This window comes from Chiloscyllium plagiosum, unplaced genomic scaffold (genome assembly GCF_037043375.1).
Source record: "Chiloscyllium plagiosum isolate Xiang-an unplaced genomic scaffold, Cpla_swu_hap1 HiC_scaffold_26, whole genome shotgun sequence".
In the NCBI taxonomy this organism is placed as follows: domain Eukaryota; kingdom Metazoa; phylum Chordata; class Chondrichthyes; order Orectolobiformes; family Hemiscylliidae; genus Chiloscyllium; species Chiloscyllium plagiosum.
In genome coordinates, this window is record NW_028270164.1 from 14,729,368 (window position 1) to 14,741,583 (window position 12,216).

General features: G+C 40.0%; 1 protein-coding gene across 5 annotated transcripts in view; it reads right to left on the reverse strand.

Annotated features, from left to right (window-relative positions):
- Window positions 1-12,216, reverse strand: part of LOC122563090 (AMP deaminase 2-like) — a 186,116-nt gene that overhangs the window by 17,378 nt on the left and 156,522 nt on the right. For all 5 annotated transcript variants that reach the window (XR_006315480.2, XM_043716506.2, XM_043716505.2 and 2 more), the window contains 5 exons: window positions 11,980-12,106; window positions 10,281-10,444; window positions 7,536-7,656; window positions 4,701-4,874; window positions 1,747-1,857 (listed from right to left, as the gene is read on the reverse strand). Coding sequence is in view for 4 of the 5 variants with exons in the window: in XM_043716506.2 (XP_043572441.1) it covers window positions 1,747-1,857; window positions 4,701-4,874; window positions 7,536-7,656; window positions 10,281-10,444; window positions 11,980-12,106 (697 nt within the window). In the remaining variant the exon portion in view is untranslated. The remainder of the gene's footprint in view (window positions 1-1,746; window positions 1,858-4,700; window positions 4,875-7,535; window positions 7,657-10,280; window positions 10,445-11,979; window positions 12,107-12,216) is intronic.

Genomic DNA, 12,216 nt, shown 5'->3' on the forward strand with positions numbered 1-12,216 from the left:
GAGTTTCCTCCTCAACTCAGTCCTAAATCTGTAAAATCACAGCACAAGCCAATCCTCACTGTGATAATCTAAACTATGGATATAATGAATAGGGCTTTGGCAGGGGTTGAAGTGGCTTTTACTCCACAGCAGCCTGACTACAAAACCTGTAACTCAGGATTCAAATTTGTATTGGTTCTGAAATTTCTTCCTATATTTGTTCCTTTGTGGTTTGTAATTTGGAAGGCCTTTGGGACATTTTCTAGTTCAAAAGATCTTGAACATAAGCAAGCTGTTTTAGATTGGAGGACCAGCAGGAAAGTGATTTGCTCCAGTACTTAACAATGTTTATTTAGTTTTGACTGTATACATGTGGGAGGGTCTGAATATATATCCACTCATATCAGACTTGCAGAAATGTTCAATGTATACCAATGACATTGGGAACTGCCGGATCACATGCTGAACTGAAACACGGGCTTTACGGTGGCTGCACCATTGCTGCCAACCTATCCAGTCTTGCTGCAAGACTTGATTGTGAATGCTTTAACATGTCTGTACTTAAAACATGCTGTTGTGACAATGTCAAGTTCAGCTGATCTTAAAAAATGTTCATCATCCAGATGGTGTGATAACACTGGATGTTTTTTCCCCCAGAAAAAGAAACAAAAAGGATTTAGCTCTGCTCACATCACCTATCACAAGCTCACAACATCCCATAGCACTTAATAATCAATGCAGGAAATATGGCAGCTAATTGGTGCATAATATCCCAAATAAAGCCATGTTTTAATAAACAGATCGTGGTCCAGATCTTCCAAGCAGCAGCACCAACAGCAGCAATAACATTTGGCTTTCCATTGCACTCAGAAGATCTCCTATTCTATGCTGCTGTACATTTTTCTTCAGAGTTTCCCATACAGCTTTCAGAGTAAAACAAAGCCCTGTCTCTGGGGAATTGTGTGGGCACAGTTGGGAAGACAGGACATGGACTTTTTTAAACATCAGTTACTAACTTATGGAAATTTCAAAAGCCCAGTCTTAACATTAGTGAGTGAATGAGTGAGCTGGCAGGTTGGTGAAGTGGTATTTAACACTGGAGGTAGGAAGTCAGGTCAGTTATTTGGAGAGGTTTGTCAGCCTTGGTCAGGAGGGGCAGAAGAGGGGGTGTTGTTGGAGAGTAGATGTGTAGTTACTCATGTGTTAATCTGTCTAATATTTCCTGGGTAACTATATAGGTAAGAACAGTGGATCTGTTCTAAGTATTTGATTATAATGTAGAGTTGGAAACATTCATATAGGGTTTTGGAGGGTTGAGAGTGGAGGGTGAAGAAGGGAGAAATTGCCCACTAGAAGTTTAAACATCCCAGACAATTCCCTAATAGGTTTATGTGTCAGCACTTTCACAGAATGCAGATTTCAGTTGTAGGTTTGGTCTGACAATGAAAATGGAAAATTTCATCCAATCTATTTCGAAGATGTTGGCAGAATGGTACATATTGTACAGGTCACCAGGTATATGTCTCCTGATCTTCAAAGCAGTGCCCTGGGACCTATTATGTTTTCCCCAAGAGAGCAGATGGGATCTCAGTCTGACATAGTACACCCTCTGTGCTGAGTTGTTAACCTGGATTTTATGCTCAGGTTGAGTTTCAGTCCAAAGCTTCTGACTCAGAGGAGAATAACACTCCCTGATACCCAGTTGAGCACAGCCAAGATGCTGCTGCAAAATCCTAATATGTTTAAATCCAACATTATTCCAGTCACCTTGTGAGAGAAACCACTCATTAACACACTGTTCCGTGCGAGCTCACACATATCACAGGAACTCAATTTCCACACTTGGGCAGCAATGCTGTATTCTTCCATTAGTGGTTCCTGAGAAAAGCATGGAAAAATTAAGATTAGAATGGCTGCAACAAATCTGCAATGTACAAAACAGATCAAAAATTGTCAAAACAATGTCATGGGTCAGTCTTCCATGCTGTATTTCTAAGACGGATTCCTATATCCTAGTTCCTTTAGCTTGTTCACTACATTATGGCAACTTGCAGGCACAGTTAATTTATACCTGTGGGAAATGTTGACTTCATGATTTACATCAAGACACACATATACTGTACATTAGTGAGAAATAGATGTTGGGTGACTTATACTGAGTCATTTATCATGGATGCAGATATTAAACTAATCCAGAGCTAAAAACAAGCAAAGCAATTTTTTTTAATGGAATTTAAAATGACGGTTTAATTCTGAATGCTTACACTGGAAACTGGATGAAACTAAATAGATTCTTGTCACTGAAAAATTTCAATTATGTATACAGGATTTAATACTTATAAATCTAAACTAAAAATACTCAACAATTCCACTTCATTGACTTCTTTATCATGAGGTGATGGAAACAAAATGACAGGTCAGTCAAATCTCATTCAGTTAGAGTAAATGCATGACCTACTTTCCCAGATCAAGTTTTTAAACACAAGCATACCTCCATGGCTTTAAATAGCTTTGTGATTTGTCTTTCACTTTCAATTACCAACATAAGAAGTAGGAGCAAAAGTAGACCATTCAGCCCCTCAAGCTAGCTCTGCCATTCAACAAGATCTTGACAAATCACTGTTTCAAATTTCACATTCTCATTTAGAGTCAGAGAGTCAGAGATGTACAGCATGGAAACAGACCCTTCAGTCCAAACTGTCCATGCCAACCAGATAGCCCAACCTAATCTAATCCCACCTGGCAGCATCCAGCCCATATCCCTCCAAACCCTTCCTATTCATATACCAATCCAGATGCCTTTTAAATGTTGCAATTGTACTATTTTCTACCAGTCTCTCTGGCATTTCATACATGCCCCACCCTCTGTGTGAAAACGATGCCCCTTAGGTCTCTTTTATATCTTTCCCCCCTCACCCTAAATCTATGCCCTTTAGTTCTGGATCCCAGGGAAAATACTTGGTCTATTTTCCCTATCCATGCCCCTCATGATATTATAAACCTCTATAAGGTCACCCCTTAGCCACCGAAGCTCCAGGGAAAATATCCCTAGCCTATTCAACCTCTCCCTATAGCTCAAATCCTCCAACCCTGGCAACATCCTTGTAAATCTTTTCTGAATCCTTACAAGTTTCACAACATCCTTTCGATAGGAAGGAGACTAGAATTGCATGTAATATCCCAACAGTGGCCTAATGTCCTGCACAGCCGCACTATGACCTCCCAACTCCTGTACTCAATACTCTGACCAATAAAGGAAAGCATACCAAACACCTTCTTCATTATCCTATCTACCTGTGACTCCACTTTCAAGGAGTTATGAACCTGCACTCCAAGGTCTCCTTGTCCAGCAACACTCCCTAGGACCTTACCATTAAGTGTATAAGTCCTGCTAAGTTTTACTTTCCCAAAATGCAGCACCTTGCATTTACCTAAATTAAATTCCATTTGCGGCCACTCAGCCCATTGGCTCATCTGATCAAGGTCCTGTTGTAACCTGAGGTAACCTTCTTCACTGTCCACTACACCTCCAATTTTGGTGTCATCTGCAAACTTACCAACTTTACTTCTTCAGCTCACATCTAAGTAATTTATATAAATGATTGAAAAGTAGTGGACCAGCATAGATCCTTGTGGCACTCCACTGGTCATAGACCTCCACTCTGAAAAACAACCTCCACCACCACCCTCTGTCTTCTACCTTTGAGCCAGTTCTGTATCGAAATGGCTTGTTCTCCCTGTATTCCATGAGATCTAACCTTGCTAATCAGTCCCCCATGGAGAACCTTGTAAAACGCCTTACTGAAGTCCATATAGATCACGTCTACCACTCTGCCCTCATCAATCTTCTTTGTTACTTCTTCAAAAAACTCAATCAAGTTTGTGAGACATGATTTCCCACGTACAAAGCCGCGTTGACTATCCCTAATCAATCCTTGCCTTTCCAAATACATGCACATCCTGTCCCTCACGATTCCCTCCAACAACTTGCCCACCACCCACGTCAGGCTCACTGGTCTATAGTTCCCTGGCTTGTCCTTATCATCTTTCTTAAATAGTGGCACCACGTTAGCCAATCTCGTCTTCCGGGACCTCACTTGTGATTATCAATGATACAAATATCTCAGCAAGAGGCCCAGCAATCACTTCCCTAGCTTCCCAGAGTTCCAGGTTACACCTGATCAGGTCCTGGGGATTTATCCACTTTTATGAATTTCAAGACATCAGCACTTCCTCCTCTGTAATATGGACATTTTTCAAGATGTCACCATCTATTTCCCTACATTCTAGATCTTCCATGTCCTTTATATTTACCCAAATAATTTTTGATTCCCTTGTCTGACAAGAAGCCATCTACCACTGTCTTAAAAATATTCAATGACCCAGGGTCTAGCACCTTTTAGGCAGAGTTCCAAGGTTGCACAATCCTCTGAAAATATTTTACCTCATCTCGATCCTAAAAGAGAGACCCCTAATTTTAAACTAGTGCTCCCTCGGTCGAGTCTGACTCACAACAGTAAACATCCTTTCCACATCCATCTTACCTAAGCTATTCAACATCTTATTCCCCAATCAAGTCATCTCTCACTCTTTTAAAGTATAGTAGACTTTTAACTTTAAAATTACAACTTTTAGTGATGACATTTCTTTAACAAGAATGGCCATGAACATTACAGTCTCAACATTGACTTATGCGCAAGTCAATCAATAGGTCACCTTACCTTGGTAAAGTGAAACTGCAGAGGATCATCAGTTGAGAGAGATACCATTAGGCCTCGGGAAAGGTACTCTGGCAGTGGGTTTCTATGATAACTCAGGAAGAGACTATTGTTGCTTAGCGGGGACATTGCAATTCCAATCTGATCCAGGTAGTACAGATACTGCAGCACTGGAGCCTGCAAATTAAGCAACAAACATTTCAAAACACACCAACATATGTGAAAATCAAAAAACATCAGCTTCACATTTTCCACATGAGCACATTTTTAGGGAAATTAAAGTTCTGAAGGACTAAGTTCTTACTGATTGCCTGGCACATCAAGCTCTTCTCTCGTAGTGAGAGACAGCATAGGAAAGTTAGAGTATAGGTCAACTCAAATGATAAAAGCAGTAACTATTCACTGCTCAACCATTCACTTGTATTTTCACACCGAAAGGGTGTGTTAATCTGTAGCAAAATGCAAGGGCTTATGCCCAAAACGTCGATTCTCCTGCTCCTCGAATGCTGCCTGACCTACTGTGCTTTTCCAGCATCACACTCTCGACTGCAGTTAGCTTTGATCTAACCTAACTAGCAAAATACAATTCACAGCCAAAAGAAGAACTGCTTATTTATGTTTTGATTCAAACCCACATCTTGCAGATGAAGGTACAATATCCTAAACAATTCTGTCACCAGTTCCTTTTTATCAAATATTTTCAAATTACAATAGCCTCAATATTGTATTTTTAGCTTTGTACACTGCAATACATAATCTAAAATGAATTCAGTTTATACCACAATATTAATAATTAACAATTATACATATTTTAGGAAATCTTTTGTTCCTTATTTTACTGAAATTATGTAAATTATTAATGATATTTGCAAGATCAACTCATGATTCACTTTTCTATGTGACTGAGACTCTACTATTGCATCATAAAACGAAGAGGTGAGAGAAGTCCAAGAAAAAATAAATCCAAGAAAAATAAAACATTTACCATAACAAATGGACAAGATGATTTTGAACGTGTTTTTTCAAACATTCTCCTACTCCTCGTATGCTGCCTGACCTGTTGTCCTTTTCCAGCGCCACACGTTTCAACTCGGACTCTCTCCCATCTGCAGTCTTCACTTTCTCAGAGTTATTTTATCAGTCTATTTAATTCCTACATTAATCCTTCTCTCCTGTCAGTACAGACATCCTCAACATGGTACCATGCTAAAATGGCCAACATTTAGCCAAGATAGACAGGCAGGAGGCTAGAAGACCAGCAGCACTGAAGAAGGATTACACCCAAAATGCTGACTTCTCCACCTCCTGATTCTGGCTGGCTTGCTGTGTTCTTCTAGCCTCCTGCCTGTCTATTTTAGATTCCAGCATCTGCAGTTTTATTTGTCTCCGGCATTTAGCCAAGAACATATATAGCAACTCAGCCTAGATAGACGTCTGCTGGATTTCCAAAGAGGATATCACTTCAGTGTCTACTTGTTTGCATCCAGCACTGTCTGGTTGGATTTATAGGATACTTTTATTCAGCAGAGGCACTATTACCAATTATACAAATTGTAATGAATGAAAAGGCAGAGCAACTTAACGCACAGATAAGAATAACATCAGGAGAACATTTTCAAGTCTGAATAGGTGCATAACATGAGGATACTCTAACACATTGCTTTACACAACCTTTGCATGTGGCGCATTCCAAACATCATATGTTGTATAAGATAATGCTGGGCACAGACTTGACCACATTACCAAATTAAGTTGTAAAAAGGGGAATCGGTTGTTAATCAATGTTTGTCAGCCTCTATAATACGCCTGTTTATCTTGCACTTAGAGAAGGCATTATATAAAACCAAGCCATGTAGATTAAATATTATGTCTTTTGGGGAGTGTTTTCGTGATAGCAATCAATCTCTGTACATTTTAAGTTTGTCATGAAAAAGGAAAAAGATGGCCTGACAAAAAAAGACTTTGGATTGAGGGAAGGCAGATTTTATTAAAATAAGCAGGATCTGGACAAAGTAGACTGGGAATAGCTACTTCTGGGTTATTCTATTCTACAGCAAAACATTGGGAGACATTCAAAATAAAATTGGCCAAAGTAAAGGTCCAACATGTTCCATTTTGGGTGAAATGTAGGAATGACAAGCCCAGAAAACACTACTTGTTCAGCAATATTCAGAATAGGATAAGAAAGGAAAAAAAAGAGGCTTTTAGTAAGTACAAAGGGAGCAAATCAACAAAGGCCCAAGTGGAATACAGAAAGTACAAGAATTAACTTGAAAAAGCAATTAGGACAGGAAATTAGGAACATGAAAAAACACTGGTGGGTAAAAGTAGGGAGAATCCCAAGATATTCTATAAATCAATCAAGGGGAAAGAGGTTAACCAGGGGAAAAGTAGACCTCATTAGTGACCAAGGGGCAAATCTGTGCATGGAGCCACAGGACATTGGAAGAGTGTTAAACGAGTAGAGAAAGCCGAGAGGGGGCCTGACAGAGGTGTATACGATTAGGAGGAGCATGGACAGGGTGGACAGGAAGTAAGTGTACCCTTTAGTTGAATGGTTAATAACAAAGAGGCATATTTAAGGTGAAAGGTAGGACGTTTAGATGGGATTTGAAGGAAAAATATTTTCACCCAGAAAGTAGCGGGAATCTGGAATGCACTGCCAAGGAGGGTAGTTGAGGCCGAATGCCTTACAACAGCTTAGGAAGTAATTGAAATGAAACATTCAAGGTTGTGGGCCAAGTGGTAGAAAGTGGGACTTGCACAACTTACAATAGTTTCTTGTCAGTGCTAACTCAAATGGGTCAAAGGGCCTCTTTATAATGCTATGATTCATACCTTTCGAAGCAGAAGACCATGGGAAATATTCTGAGAAAGCATGAATCCAGATATGAGGTGGTGGATAGGACCAGCCTCTCCACAATGTGGTCGTAAGACAAACGTATTGAATCCCCTCTTCCTGGAAACAGAAATAGCAATAATAATCACCGCTTAGCTCGAATGAACTTCTCCACTTTGCTTATTGAACAACTCATTAAAACTTTGCAGTTAAAAAAATCTAAGATTTGGAATCAGCTGTCTTTGAAGAACAGTTAGGTAAGTTCAAGTTGCTCCTTCTCTACTTAGGAAAACCATTTCAAAATAAGGTGCTTCCTTTTTGGAGTGGCACGGTGGCTCAGTGGTTAGCACTGCTGCCTCACAGCACCAGGGTCCCAGGTTCGATTCTAGCCTCAGGCGACTGTGTGCGGAGTTTGAACATTCTCCCAGTGTCTGCATGGGTTTTCTCCGGGTGCTCCGGTTTCCTCCCACAGTCCAAAGATGTGCAGGTCAGGTGAATTGGCCATGGTAAATTGCGTGTAGTGTTAGGTGCATTAGTCAGAGGGAAGTGGGTCTGGGTGGGTTACTCTTCGGAGGGTCGGTGTAGACTGGTTGGGCCGAAGGGCTTGTTTCCACACTGTGGGTAATGTAATCTAGTTAGCTCAGAGCAGGAGGAAATTTTTTCCCAATGGAGGATTGTGAGCCTTTATAGCTTTTAGAATTCTCTTCCCCAGAAGCAGTGGTGACGGATTACTGGATATGTTTTAGAAAGGCAGATAAGAAAGGAGTCCATGATTTTCAGGGACATGCAGGAATGTGCCGTTCAGGCCACAATTAGATCAACCACAATTTTATTGATTGGTGAAGCAGACTGGCCTACTTCTGCTCCTAATTTGCATGTCCAACTGTAAGCACATGAGAGAAAGATGAGTAGGAAGATCGTTCATAGGGTGAGATAATGTAAGGCTGAGAAGGTAGAAGTCATATCTCAGGCATACTAAGCCCTCATTAGGACATATCTGGAGTATTGTGAGCAGTCTTGATGTCATGAATTAGGAAAATTATATGCTAGCCTTGAAAAAAGTACAGTATGAAAATTAGAACAATTTTCAGACTTCAAATGATTAAGTTATAAGGAACAACTACAAAACCAGAAAAGTTAGAAAATTAAGCAATCAGTTGATCAAAGTTCTCAAGGGATTAAGGACATCAGAATGGGTTGAGAGAAATAACTATTTATGTGGGTAAAACGTCTATGACCATGGAGACACTGGAAAAGCATCGGTATTGGAGCTTTTGGAAATGAAATTAAGGAATACTTACACACGATTGGTAAAACTTTGGAATATTTTCCAGAAACATAATGAATGCTGACCAATAATTAATTTTAAAATTGAGATTGATAGATTTTTATTAATGCAAAGGTTTTAAAGGATATCAAACAAAAGTGGGCATATATAGAGTTGAGTTACATATTAGCCAAATCTAATTGAACGGCAGAACGGGGCAAGGGAGTAAATGATCGAGAGCAGATACATTAGCATAGAGCTACAGGGCTGAAATGGCCCATTTGTGCACTGTAAAACTCTGTGCAAATCCATAAATATTGCTGCTACCCTACTTCTATCAATTTTTAGAGAACATATCTGTAGAAACAGGGTTAATATACACAGGTCGCCACAATGCAGCAATTATCAGTGGAAGAGGTGACTGATAACTGAGGAACAGCATATCTTTTACAACTAAGCTTGAGATGCAAAATATCAATCTCTACCTGTGAAAGTTAAAAGCATTTAAGCTTTTCTCAGTAAAGGTAACTATTGATTCAAACAGAAGCTATAAATCAAGATCTGTTTACGTTTCATATTTGTTGATGCAGAGGAAGCTGATTTCAAGGTAAAATGCTATCAAAAACACAGCATGAAATGATTTCCTTTTCCCTTATACAAATATCAAAGCACATTGATTTATTCTGTCAGGTAGAAAATGCACGTTTTATCAAGGTTGGGTATTTGCAAGAAAATTCCACGGGTGCAATTGTCCAGATCTGGAGATGGGAATTGAACTTAATTTGGCAGAATGGTAGTGTATCTAAATTGTGCCACCTGCCTGCCTTTATGTTCTGGATGGGAAGGACTGAACTCCACAAAGTTAACGGGTGGGGGAGTGAATCTCAACCCACACTAAACTGCGTCCCAGCTCTCCCTCTCCCCATGACCCTGAAATACAGACACCTGTCCCAAAACTACCACTAACCTTTTCTTTGGGCGTACCTTCAGTCCAGGAGTTTGGGGCATGTTGCCCTGGAAGCAGTCGTAGCCTCCTCTGTGACATTGCTGAGTTCTGCCCTGGTTGGACAGCACCCTTTGGCAGCTTGGACTTCCTGGTCCATGGCAGCCAACAGGCTATCTGAAGGCCAGATGATCCAGTGGGTTTTTTGCCCTTTGCAGGCAACAGATTTCTCCCCTTTCAGACTTAGCCCAAAAATGGGAATATCCTGACCTGTATGTCAGTACAGTTGTTCATAAATGAGGTGAATCTTACTATCCTTTTTAGACATGTGGGATCAACATGCAAGAGGAGAAAAGATATTGTCCAGGATTCAATGCAAAGTGAGTCAATCTGCACGACAACAAGAATATCCATCACCAATCTTGTTTCTACTAAGAAACATATTATAATTAATATGGAAGAATGCTTTAAAGATTATTCTGTTTTGAGACACTTAAACATCGACAATAAAATAATTTGGAATCAAGCTCATACTTGCGAAGATGATTCAGAACCGTCATGTTAGCATACATATAGTAAAGGTAATAGGCATATGGTGGGTTATCATCTTCTGTCCAGTTCACAGGTAATGGGCTGTCTGCATTGAAGATGTGATGTTCTGGTTTGGATTCATCATCGACACTATCAAAACCCACAACCTACAAAATCAGAGAACTCCATTCATTACACATATTCTTCCATGTTATTCTCCTTAAAAGTTATTAAAATAGGGAGTTCTCCAGCACACAATAAGACAGTTTATGTCTATGAAATTATCCTTTAATTTCCCGATCATGGACAGTTACAGGAGAATGTACCAAGATAATGTCAAGGCTCCATAATGAGAGAGATTTAGAAATTGTATCAATAGTTGCCCTTGGGCACATCAAAACTGTTAACACAGAAGCAGCAGAAGTGCTTGAATTCCGTTTGTCTGATAAGATGTGACATATGGAGTAGGGAAATTAGAAGTCAAACATTTTAAATTTGGCAAAGTAATAGTTTCTATGAAGGGCACAGTAAAGACATGTAATTTCTCCATTGATAGATGTTCAGGTCAGTTGAATCTTTCCTGCACTTCACTTCATTATCTAGGCAGCTGTTGTTATAACGTGAACCAAATGTTAGTAGAGTCGGCTGAGCTAGCTGACTGAGCATGCATAGGAGGAGATAGAAAATTCTTTCAAGTTGTATCTGAATCACTTATATGTTTCTCTCGGAACAGAATGCTGTATACTTCATTCTTAAGAAGGAAATACAGGCCGACAGGTCCGGTATCCGCGGTTTACCATGGCCCCAATATATTACAGGGAATATTCCAGAACCAGGGAGCAGAGGTAAGTTAAATGAATGGGATTGTGACTATCTGTGGTTTCGGACTTCCGCGGTAGGTCTTGGAATGTATCCCCTACGGGTACCGGGGGACTACTGTATAATCAAACACCAAGGAGGAAAAATGTCTGAACAATTATAGATAAAACAATTATAATATTTTACCTCACAACTCAAACTGAAGTAACATTAACATTTTTTGGGAGAGTGTGCCACAGCTTAACACTTCCAATTAACAAATGTAATGCAAAGTCTCAGTGACAGAAATTCAAATTCTGTATTTTGATTCCTACCTCAATAACTGTCAAGGGGCACAAGCTATAGCTCCTAAGCTGCAGATACTCTTTAAAAGAAAGGTAACTCAGAATGTAGGCATGACTACCAGGGTCAGCCCTTATTGCCCGTCCCTGGCTACCCTTCAGGTGGTGGTGATGATGATATGTTGCCATCTTGAATCACTGCGGTCCATTTGGTTTAGGTAGATCCACTATGCCACTAGGGAGAATTCCAGGATTTGGACCTAGCAACACTGAAGAAATGTAATAATATTTCCAATTCAGGATGGTGAACTTGGAGGGGAACTTGCAGTGATAATGCTGCCCTTGTCCTTATAGACAGTTATTGTGGGTCTGAAAGGTGCTGCCTATGGAACCCTGGTGAATTTCTGCAATGTGTCTTGTAGATGGCACCTATGTTGCTGAGTGTTCATGGGTGGGCAAAATCTATGTTTGTGCATGTGATGCCGATCAAATGGGCAGTTTTCTCCAGCTTCTTAAGTGTTGTTGGAGCTGCACTTATCCAAGCATGGGTCATTCCCACTATGTCACCTTCCTCCCACTTGAATTATATTTGATATACTCACATGCTGAAGAAACAAGTGAAGCTCTGGGTGATTGCGAGGATTAATTGTTGCTTCAAAGACGGGAATAAAAATGTTCTCCAACATGTCTTGGAAGTTGTGCAGCTGTTTCTTTGTACGGAAGACATCACTGAAAGCAATTGGAAAATGAAGTTAATTAAGACATTCCTCCAGCAATTTTACAACATTCATAATCTCAGTGGATGAAAGTGAATTTCCAAAGGTTTACTCAAGTCCTTT